Raw genomic sequence first — 9,347 nt, forward strand, 5'->3', positions numbered from 1 at the left:
CCCTACCAGCCTATCGTCCCTATCTTCGTCCTTCTTCTCGAGGCTTATTCGTCGTCGTTGCTGTGCCCTATTGTTAACATCGTCCTTTACGCTTCTTCAACGATTCAACCTTTTCCACCGTTCCTCCGTCACCCCTCTTCAGACGTCACGCATCACTTCGACACCGAACTCGAACTCGATATCGAAGTCGAGAAGATGCGACATCTTCTCAGCTCTTTCCTTTGCTCCGCGCTTATTCTTTTCGTTTGCAAGCGGAGCAGCTCAAGGCGCAAGCCCGTTCTCCGTTTCGAGCTGGAACAAGGATAAAAGAGTAAAACAGTGAAAGGGTGAAAGGGTAAAAGGGTAAAAAGGTGAAAGGGTAAAAGGGTAAAAGATCGTCCACCAAACAACAAAAGTATCCTTGGAAACCTCTCGTGGTTTCGTTGACGCACTTTGTTCGCGTTTTACGCAACTTTTTTTACGCGCGTCAGCGCTAATGAACCAGGGATCGATGAGCGTGGAACAACGGTATCGAAAGCTACTTAAAAATGTTTTTAACTTGAAATAGATTCAACGCACTCCCGTAAACCTATTATTATACGAGTCAGAGGCGAATCAGGAATTCGATGAAATCCTTTGTAAATCAAACTTCCAAAATTTCAGACGCTTCCTTCGAAATTACCTTCTGTTGGAATGATCGCAGAAATGCGAACATTTCAGAATTTGATTAACCCCTTGTCTTACGATTCGAGAACGCGTGTCGTAAACAACAACAAGGTCGGTTACACGTCGAGCCATTTTCGGTTCGGCTGTTTGTTTTTTTGTTTCCAGTCATTTTCACTAGTTCGGTACTTCTAGTTTGTCGCGTGTAACCCGAACGACGTAAATAACACGTCTCTTACGCGTGTTGTTTACGTTTGGCCCGATCGACGTATTACGTCTCTCACGCGATATTGTAGGCGAAGGGGTTAAGAACAAAAGGTGAAACTATCGTAAAAAACAACGAGCGCAATAGTTTCTTCAGCGGTGTTGCTTGTTATAGTTATCTATAAAATATAGTCGAAAATACAAACTTACTGCATTCGAAGAATAGATGGACCGTACTAGTCTCTTCTCTACGGTATATCGATCGACTCTGTACAAGTAGTTGATACACGCAACAGTTTTTTCTATATCTGATCCAGGATGATGTGCTGTGTGTATCACTCATTTGTAATAATTTTTATTTGGTCAGAGTTTTATCGGTCTCGTGGATCTAGTTCCCCCCAAAATTTATTGTTCTTCAGCGTAGAGGGCGTAAGAAATCGGCTGGTTTTTAGCGATGTCGGTATTTCAGTGCGACACAAAACCACCGACGAGATATCTGTTAACAATGGCACCGACGAATAGTATCTCGTCGGTGCGAATATCTCGTCGATTGTGGAACTTTTAGCGCTATGGTATATCAGATCACTGTAACTTTCACGTTATCCCCGCGCCCGTTGCGCCCGGTTACCGGGCTCGCTGGATAGCACAGGGGCTGGCAGTCTTTAATAGTATCTCGTCAGTGACAATGGTCTAAGGTCGAAGAGTACAACAGAGTACAACCTGTACAATGTACAACGTAAAACACGTATTCTCCGTGTCTCACAAGTTGTCTCCTGGTAGGAATTCGAAAAGAATACGGCAGCAAGCCGTCCGATTGGGTCGTTTCACTTGCACTTTCGGTTCTAGCCGAATGATTGGCTAACGTGTGTGAGTGACGTCACGGCCTAATCATTGGCTGCGAGCGAAGACAACGGACAATTTGCGAGGTATTTACGAAGAGTGGTGAGATATTGTGCAAGATTTCTCGCGCATGCGCGGCATAAAATGGGGTATCTTGAACACCCCGTAAAATGCGTAAAGTATCGGTACTTTCCCGCCAATATACAGTATACAGTGACTGTGGGAACTATAACTGCCCCAGGGCTCCACTTCCACTACCTCGTCATCATTTTCGTCATCATAATATAGATATACGTTATTGTTTTGGACGCGCATGCGCGTGCGCGAGTGGTGGGTACGAAGCAGTACGAAGCACTGATATACAGGGTGTCCCAAAATTCGTGAAAATCCCGAAAGGGGGTGATTCCTGAGACCATTTCAAGCGACATTTTCCTTTGCAAAAATGTTATCCGCGGCTTTGTTTAGGAGTTATTAACGAAAAACACGGACCAATCAGGGCGCGATCTAGACGCGAGTTGCCACAGTCGGCCAATAGACAGTTTGCGCGCCGGGCCGACTGTGACAACTCGCGTCTAGATCGCGCTCTGATTGGTCCGTGTTTTTCGTTAATAACTCCTAAACAAAGCCGCGGATAACATTTTTGCAAAGGAAAATGTCGCTTGAAATGGTCTCAGGAACCACCCTCTTTCGGGATTTTCACGAATTTTGGGACACCCTGTATGTATATAGCAGAGAGTATAGTATATACTATAGTATATACCTTATACATACAGTATACAGGGTGTCCCAAAATTCGTGAAAATCCCGAAACGGGGTGGTTCCTGAGACCATTCTAAGCGACATTTTCCTTTGCAAAAATTTTATCCGCGGCTTTGTTTAGGAGTTATTAACGAAAAACACGGACCAATCAGAGCGCGACCTAGACGCGAGTTGCCACAGTCGGCCAATAGACATTTGGCGCGCCGGGCGGACTGTGGCAACTCGCCTCTGGGTCGCGCTCTGATTGGTCCGTGTTTTTCGTTAATAACTCCTAAACAAAGCCACGGATAAAATTTTTGCAAAGGAAAATGTCGCTTGGAATGGTCTCAGGAACCACCCCCTTCCGGGATTTTCACAAATTTTGGGACACCCTGTATATATCAGTGGTATGAAGTACGAAGAGTGAAGTGGAGTGAAGTCTTCACTGTGAAGATTACACTGTAAAGCGGCCCCTACACGGTCAATCAGGAATGACAGTCTGATTGAACCATAGACATATAGAGATAGACTGCGCCGTCTTATGGGCGAGTTGAAGCCCACAATGGCGGCGCGCGGTTCAAAGAGTGAGAGAGAGAGCATTAGCCGGGGTCCATAGCGCTCTGTGTCGACACATCAATTAGAAAGAGAGCGCTATGGACCCCGGCTAATGCTCTCTCTCTCTCGCACGCCGCCATTGTGGACTTCAGCGCTTCGTTCAGGCCGCGCAGTCTATCTCTATATGTCTATGGATTGAACAGTCAGACTGTCAATCCTGACTGTGATCCTGACTTCAATCAAAATAAATTCATGTAAATTTGCTCCGTGAGATGTCGGTAACAAATTCTGATGATTATAAAAATTATTTTCGAATGAACGAAAGCCTATTGAAGACTGTTAAATAGTTTCTCCTCCACTTCCTGTGATTGAAGCTCGGATTTCGAATTTCCAAATATCTGAAAATCCGTCAGTCCATTTCATCAATCCGCCTTTTACGATCAATCCGAATGTCAATCTTCGACGTGACTGTCATTCCGATTGACCGTGTAGGGCAGTGATGCCGAAATCGTGGTACTGTGGTACTAAGCCGTGGTACGAGACCCCCCCACTATGACCTACCGTTGCCCCTACTGGCCTTCTCCAACTCGCTCGCGCGCTACACTCACCAACGTACCTCTCATATCCTCGGAGAGGTACGTTGGCGAGTGTAGCGCGCGAGCGAGTTGGAGAAGGCCAGTAGGGGCAACGGTAGGTCATAGTGGGGGGGTCTCGTACCACGGCTTAGTACCACAGTACCACGATTTCGGCATCACTGGTGTAGGGTCCGCTTTACTGTATAACTGTACTGACTGTACAGTGTACAGTACATATACAACAAAGTTGTCGCATTTCACACGAACAGAGTCGACATTGGTCGACGTAAAAGTCTACGATTATGTTGCAGAAGGTAATTGTTGTTCTACATTAAAAACATATCATCGTGATAGATTGTTGCAATTAATTAATTAGTTGATTAGTCGACGAAGACTCAATATGTTACAAGGAAATAAAGTTAAACTCGTGAAACAGACAATGCTTTTTGTCAGATAGCAATCGAAATGATTCTAAATGGAAATTAAGTACGAAAGTTCGAGTGTTCGAGCAATATTCCGCATCAATGTTGGAGCAAAACAATTTTTCTACACGCAATATCGGTATGACGTGGTGGAAAGCGTTTGTTCAAGAATCCCGTGACGTTCCGAACATATTGCCAGAAAAGAAAGAGTACCGATTAGGATTCGAAGGGAGCAAGGCAAGGAAAGCTTATGAAGAAATTATAAATCAAGAAAGCAATTCGATAGAACCGACGGAGAAGCAGAAGAACCGTAAACAGAAGAGGGGTGTTGTCCGAGAGAATGAAGTAGCAAAGCCAGTCATTTCCAATGAAAACAACAGAAAATATCTGTGTCCGGAGGAACCAGTGTCGATCAACGCTATACTCAAAGCGATAGAACAGAAGGACTTGCAATTCTTATCGAAACACGTAACGCAAGAAAATGTGAATTCCACGGATGATTTTGGTTGGACGCCTTTAATGTCAGCTGCTTATTGCGGACACTCGGACATCATAGAATTTCTATTAAATTTGGGAGCTAGTAGAGAAGCAAGAGAAAAATCTGGCCTTACTGCTGCGCAACTGGCATTGAAAAAGAATTATTTAACTATTGTTGCTTTATTAAAAAAGAAAACAGAGTCCAGAGGTAATCCAAGAACAAGTATCGATACTCGAGACTCGAAGGAACAACTTTTAACGAGTCGCAAGGATACAACGCTGGACGTTAGAGATAATATAAATGGTTGGTCGGAAGAGAATTCAGGGTTTTATTGTGAAATTTGTAAAGTAAATTTTTATTGTACAACTTGGGAGAAACATGAAACATCGGTGCTTCACATTTTTAATAGTAAACCAAAATTACCGAATGCCATATATGGTATATCGAAACAAAACAAAGGTTATCGAATGCTTCTAAACACCGGATGGGACGAACAAGGTGGTCTCGGTCCGTTCGGAAAAGGAATAAAGTATCCTATTAAAACTTGTCTAAAAAACGATAGGAAAGGATTCGGTCAAACAAGCGAAAAAGAATATAGAGTAACTCACTTCAAACCTGGAGATCCTGCAGCAGTTAACGATACTAAATCGTCCAAACAGAAATGCTTCAAGAAGAAAGATAGGGAAAAATTATTAAATAGAGAAGTTAGGAAGGAAAGAGTATTGCGTATCGCTTTATCTTAAAATAACATCTAGGACTTTTACAATTACAAATTAATATTTCATTCTGTTCTAAAGACTGAATACGGTGTAATTTTTATATTTGCTATCGCTGTAAAATGTGTAAGTGAACTATATGTATTTACTGTCTTTCTTTTATCTAGAGAAACATCCTTATCTGTTTTTGTTACAGATCAACTTTGACCAGGACAAAGCGTTAAAGCACATAGAACAGGTAGAAGAAAAAGCAGGTGAAATTCTCACAGATCGGCAAGAAATAATTGCTTTGGACATAAGAAGGAACGATGATAGAGTTGGAATGAGAGCGCTGCAAAAGGAAAAATCTGAGAAAACCTGGGTGACCCTAGGACCATTGTTGTTTAAAATGCCATCCAAAACTGCACAGGAATTACTTGCGAAAGGTTGCAGCTTCTTCCCTTTCTATTTATATTTCCATGAAATAAATAATATTCAACTTTATTTCAAACGCGTGTATTTCAGATCAGGAAGAATGCAATATCGAGATTAACAAGTTAAGAAGTAATCTCAAAATAAAAGTAAATGAAATACGTGACTTGGAAATGGACCCACCTGTTCCAGGCTTAATGTTACAGCCTATGTCTCATAAAGAAATGTCTGCGATAAAGCAAATCTATGGTGAAAACTGTTAAAATTATACAAGTTCTTTGTCAATGTAAAAACTTTTAGTTTCTAATTAGAAACTTTGCTTCTAATGTAACGAAAAGTCAGATTCGTATTATATGTACAGGTACGGTATTCCCATGTTAGCCTATCAAGATAGCTGAAACAGGCGAACACGTTAACAAGGGAATATTGTGTAATACTGTATATTGTCACCGGTCGTCGCACTTGCCAAATATAAGATATAAATTACGGCATTCAATTCTATTTTTACCCGTTTGTTGTTTCATAAACTGAAATCAATCGTATGTACTTTCGTCTTCCGTTTCGCAGTGGCGTTTCGCTGCGTCGATGTACCACGAATGTAAAAATGTATACTCCAAGTATGGGGAAGGTTTCAATTCGTCAACTTCGATGGTTTTTCTTTCTGGGTGGTATGTGAATTTATAAATGCATTCGTTGTAATTACGGACAACAGTTGCCTTTATACGTTTTAGAAATCCTGTGAGAAAACTTGAACACGCTTCGAAATTCCAACAATGCTGTAAAGGCAACAAAACTATTTCATTTCAAAGTACACATTCGGTTGAAGTCGAAACAGACATTTGAATTACCTTAAAATCGTCTGCCAATCGAGCCAGTTTATATTCGCGTATCTCTGTGACGATACCATTATCGTTTCTACAGCCACATACGATTCTTGGTATACCCACCAAATAACTTTGGAGCCACCATTTCAGTATTGTGTTGGCTCTGTTATATTTGATATGACCGTGGCGAGTAATAGCTCTCATACTTATAGTTTTCAATTCTATAAGTTCAACGTCTTTTCCTATTCGCGTATCTGTTATCCGATGGGACGAACGAATACCGTCTATTTCAGCACCGTATAAGAAAGTTGTACCACCGAACATAGATTTAAACATACAGCATAATTCTCCGTTTGGAGGGATGGATAAGTCTGGGTTCTCGAAAGGTGAATCTAAAGGAACGCACACCAACAAACTGTCAATTGTTTTGTCACGAGTAAACATTGAGATAAAACATTTTGTTTTGTTTATTGTTTACGCACCTGCTAACATGTATTCTTCAAATTTATGACCCCAAGAGCAACATTTTTTTTGATAACTAGTTTCCCTGGATATTCGTAGCTTCTTTGCATCACTATCGAAACCACATAAATATATTGTACCTCTAAATTTTGATGCGCACACGATCCATCCTTCCGTATCGTACGGTGTGGAAAACAAAGTTGTTAATAGGCCGCGATAGCAAACAATCTCTGGTTCTAGCCTAAAACACACATAAAATATAATAAATAAATACAAATAATCTATTTCGCGAATCTACATAGTTCATTTCGACAAAGTATAGTGAACCATCTTTTGGTTGCATTATCCGAATGTTGCACTTTAATCTGATCAAAATTGTCTGACATCCATCGCAACAGGAAATCCAATTTTTCATTTTCGATTTGCACGTTTGCTGGCGGATTGTCATCGAGGTTAAAGTAAACGTTTTCCGGTTCCTTGTAATATTTTAGTTGCGATAAATCACTGCAGTAGCTTCTGTCACCTTGGATACTGTAACTACCAACAATTTGGGGTTTAGTAAATTGATCCGTGGGTCCCATTTTAGTAGATAAGCACTGTCATTGGTGGAAAAATCTTTATTCTGGATTCTGGTCAATTCTGGTCACAGACGTCACAGCAGCCAGTGTCGCCCAGTGTCGCCAGGAAGTGACCGAACTGGACCGAACCGTCACTCGAGGGGAATACAAGGTACCCCCTCTCTGATGACCAGAGTAATATGTGACACGTTGCGCGTGCGCGATGGAGACGCAACAACGACTGACATTTCGCAGGTTTTAGGTTATTGCCGCGTATCGTATCGTACTTATTATGTACATGTACCTACTTAATGAAATGAATCATGTGGGTCGTTCTAAATAGAGACTGTAAACATTCTTTATTATAAATAAAATTAATTGTAACATGTGGGAGTTTCAGTCGTGAAGCGAAGTATGAATGCTTACTATATGTACAATTGAAAAAATCTTGGAATCTGTATGTATGTAGTACTGAGTTACATTCCAGTAAAATCAATAAATCATAATATATTTTAACACTGTTAACCCTCATACGCTCCTCAAAAATAGTTGCATAAAAGAGACTGGGATAATAAATTCACTCATTTTTCTTCTACACGATGAATTGACAAATTATGTTTTATTTGTAACGTTACATTTTAAAGAAAAACAACTCACAACATAGACATAAAGGGATCAATAATTACATAGTATGTGAAATAAGTAAATGGGTGAATTTTACGCGGCAATAACCTAAAACCTGCGAAATGTCATGTCATTGTTGCGTCCCCATCGGGGCCCATCGCGCACGCGCAACGTGTCACACATTACTCTGGTCATCAGAGAGGAGGTACGGAGTACGGAGGTACCTTGTATTCCCCTCGAGTGACGGTTTGGTCACTTTCTGGCGACACTGCCATGGTCACAGGCCACAGCCACAAACCGTGATTTATTACAGTGATCGCAGAATCACGATTACGGCATACGGTCATGATTCACGCTGTGATCGTGATTTTTTAATCTACAGTGAATTTGCTCACTCTTCATCTCGATTGAATTAGTTATCTGTTATCTGAAACATGTATATATAACGTGTAAATTTAAAATTAAATTTTATATCGCTATCCACCATTTTGAATTATCTTGCGTCCTGACTTGTGGGCACGAGATGAGATGCTTCGTTATCTTGGAACACGCGATCCCTAAATGGTGTTATATTGGTATTATATCGAGAATGACATGAGGATACATATACTGTACTTGCAAAGCATATATGCTTTAGGAACGATTCGTAATCAGTACACTGCGGATCTTTATGCAAAATAAAAAATTTTTTCGTCACTTATAAGACGCAGGAACTATATAAAAATTTCTTCTTATCTTTAACAATTGTAATAAATTGAAAATAACATATGGATGTCCTTAGATCGTCTTAATGTTTTTACTGTATTAAATTACATCCACCGTAATCAGTATTACTATTTATTCGCAAAGAAAAGGAACTTGTAAACGAGCCGAAACAGTCGATAAAATATCATAGAGGTTCATATATATATATATAGTAATATCATAGACATATAGAGATAGACTGCGCCGTCTTATGGGCGAGTTGAAGCCCACAATGGCGGCGCGCGGTACAAAGAGTGAGAGAGAGAGCATTAGCCGGGGTCCATAGCGCTCTCTTTCTATATGATGTGTCGACACATCAATTAGAAAAAGAGCGCTATGGACCCCGGCTAATGCTCTCTCTCTCTCGCACGCCGCCATTGTGGACTTCAGCGCTTCGTTCAGGCCGCGCAGTCTATCTCTATATGTCTATGAGTAATATGAACATAGAGGTTAGAAAAGTGGCGCTATCGGCGCTATCGTTGGCAAATCATTGGTACATAATGTAATCGTGGTTGTACGTTATAGCACCGACGAGATATAAGGATAGACCTATCA

General features: G+C 40.9%; 3 protein-coding genes across 8 annotated transcripts in view; 1 reads left to right on the forward strand and 2 right to left on the reverse strand.

Annotated features, from left to right (window-relative positions):
- Window positions 1-1,206, reverse strand: part of Fife (regulating synaptic membrane exocytosis protein fife) — a 58,210-nt gene extending 57,004 nt beyond the window's left edge. The window contains exons 1-2 of the mRNA XM_076423721.1: window positions 1,057-1,206; window positions 7-291 (exon numbers count right to left, since the gene is read on the reverse strand). The gene's annotated coding sequence lies outside the window, so the exon portion shown is untranslated. The remainder of the gene's footprint in view (window positions 1-6; window positions 292-1,056) is intronic.
- Window positions 1,207-3,195: 1,989 nt separating this feature from the next.
- On the forward strand, window positions 3,196-6,077 carry LOC143208586 (p53 and DNA damage-regulated protein 1). Of its 5 annotated transcripts, none has more exons than XM_076423071.1 (4): window positions 3,196-3,465; window positions 3,737-3,868; window positions 5,367-5,595; window positions 5,675-6,077. In XM_076423071.1, the coding sequence occupies exons 2-4, from the start codon at window positions 3,857-3,859 to the stop codon at window positions 5,842-5,844; spliced, it is 411 nt and encodes a 136-aa protein (XP_076279186.1). In that variant the 5' UTR covers window positions 3,196-3,465; window positions 3,737-3,856; the 3' UTR covers window positions 5,845-6,077. The 5 variants fall into 5 exon arrangements, with proteins under 5 accessions (XP_076279186.1, XP_076279184.1, XP_076279182.1 ...); XM_076423072.1 differs by lacking the exon at window positions 3,196-3,465 and adding an exon at window positions 5,160-5,173 and having other exon boundaries at window positions 3,647-5,027; window positions 5,382-5,595; XM_076423070.1 differs by lacking the exon at window positions 3,196-3,465 and having other exon boundaries at window positions 3,665-3,868.
- Window positions 5,650-8,188, reverse strand: LOC143208588 (decapping and exoribonuclease protein-like). Of its 2 annotated transcripts, none has more exons than XM_076423074.1 (5): window positions 7,195-8,188; window positions 6,888-7,108; window positions 6,430-6,797; window positions 6,129-6,357; window positions 5,650-5,975 (listed from the first exon to the last, which is right to left on the reverse strand). In XM_076423074.1, exons 1-5 carry the CDS (start codon window positions 7,446-7,448, stop codon window positions 5,959-5,961), a joined length of 1,089 nt encoding a protein of 362 aa, XP_076279189.1. In that variant the 5' UTR covers window positions 7,449-8,188; the 3' UTR covers window positions 5,650-5,958. The 2 variants fall into 2 exon arrangements, with proteins under 2 accessions (XP_076279189.1, XP_076279190.1); XM_076423075.1 differs by having other exon boundaries at window positions 6,090-6,357.
- Window positions 8,189-9,347: the final 1,159 nt, after the last annotated feature.

Source organism: Lasioglossum baleicum, chromosome 5 (genome assembly GCF_051020765.1).
Source record: "Lasioglossum baleicum chromosome 5, iyLasBale1, whole genome shotgun sequence".
In the NCBI taxonomy this organism is placed as follows: Eukaryota; Metazoa; Arthropoda; class Insecta; order Hymenoptera; family Halictidae; genus Lasioglossum; species Lasioglossum baleicum.

What these genes read in the sequence shown, in the direction of transcription:
- LOC143208586 (XM_076423072.1), top strand. Translation starts at nt 4,079, where the DNA reads ATGTTGGAGCAAAACAATTTTTCTACACGCAATATCGGTATGACGTGG. An exon ending in ACAGGAATTACTTGCGAAAG is followed by an intron (nt 5,596 to 5,674) that starts GTTGCAGCTTCT and finishes CGTGTATTTCAG; the next exon opens with ATCAGGAAGAATGCAATATC.
- LOC143208588 (XM_076423074.1), bottom strand. Translation starts at nt 7,448, where the DNA reads ATGGGACCCACGGATCAATTTACTAAACCCCAAATTGTTGGTAGTTAC. An exon ending in TGAAGAATACATGTTAGCAG is followed by an intron (nt 6,798 to 6,887) that starts GTGCGTAAACAA and finishes GCGTTCCTTTAG; the next exon opens with ATTCACCTTTCGAGAACCCA. An exon ending in GATTGGCAGACGATTTTAAG is followed by an intron (nt 6,358 to 6,429) that starts GTAATTCAAATG and finishes TTGCCTTTACAG; the next exon opens with CATTGTTGGAATTTCGAAGC.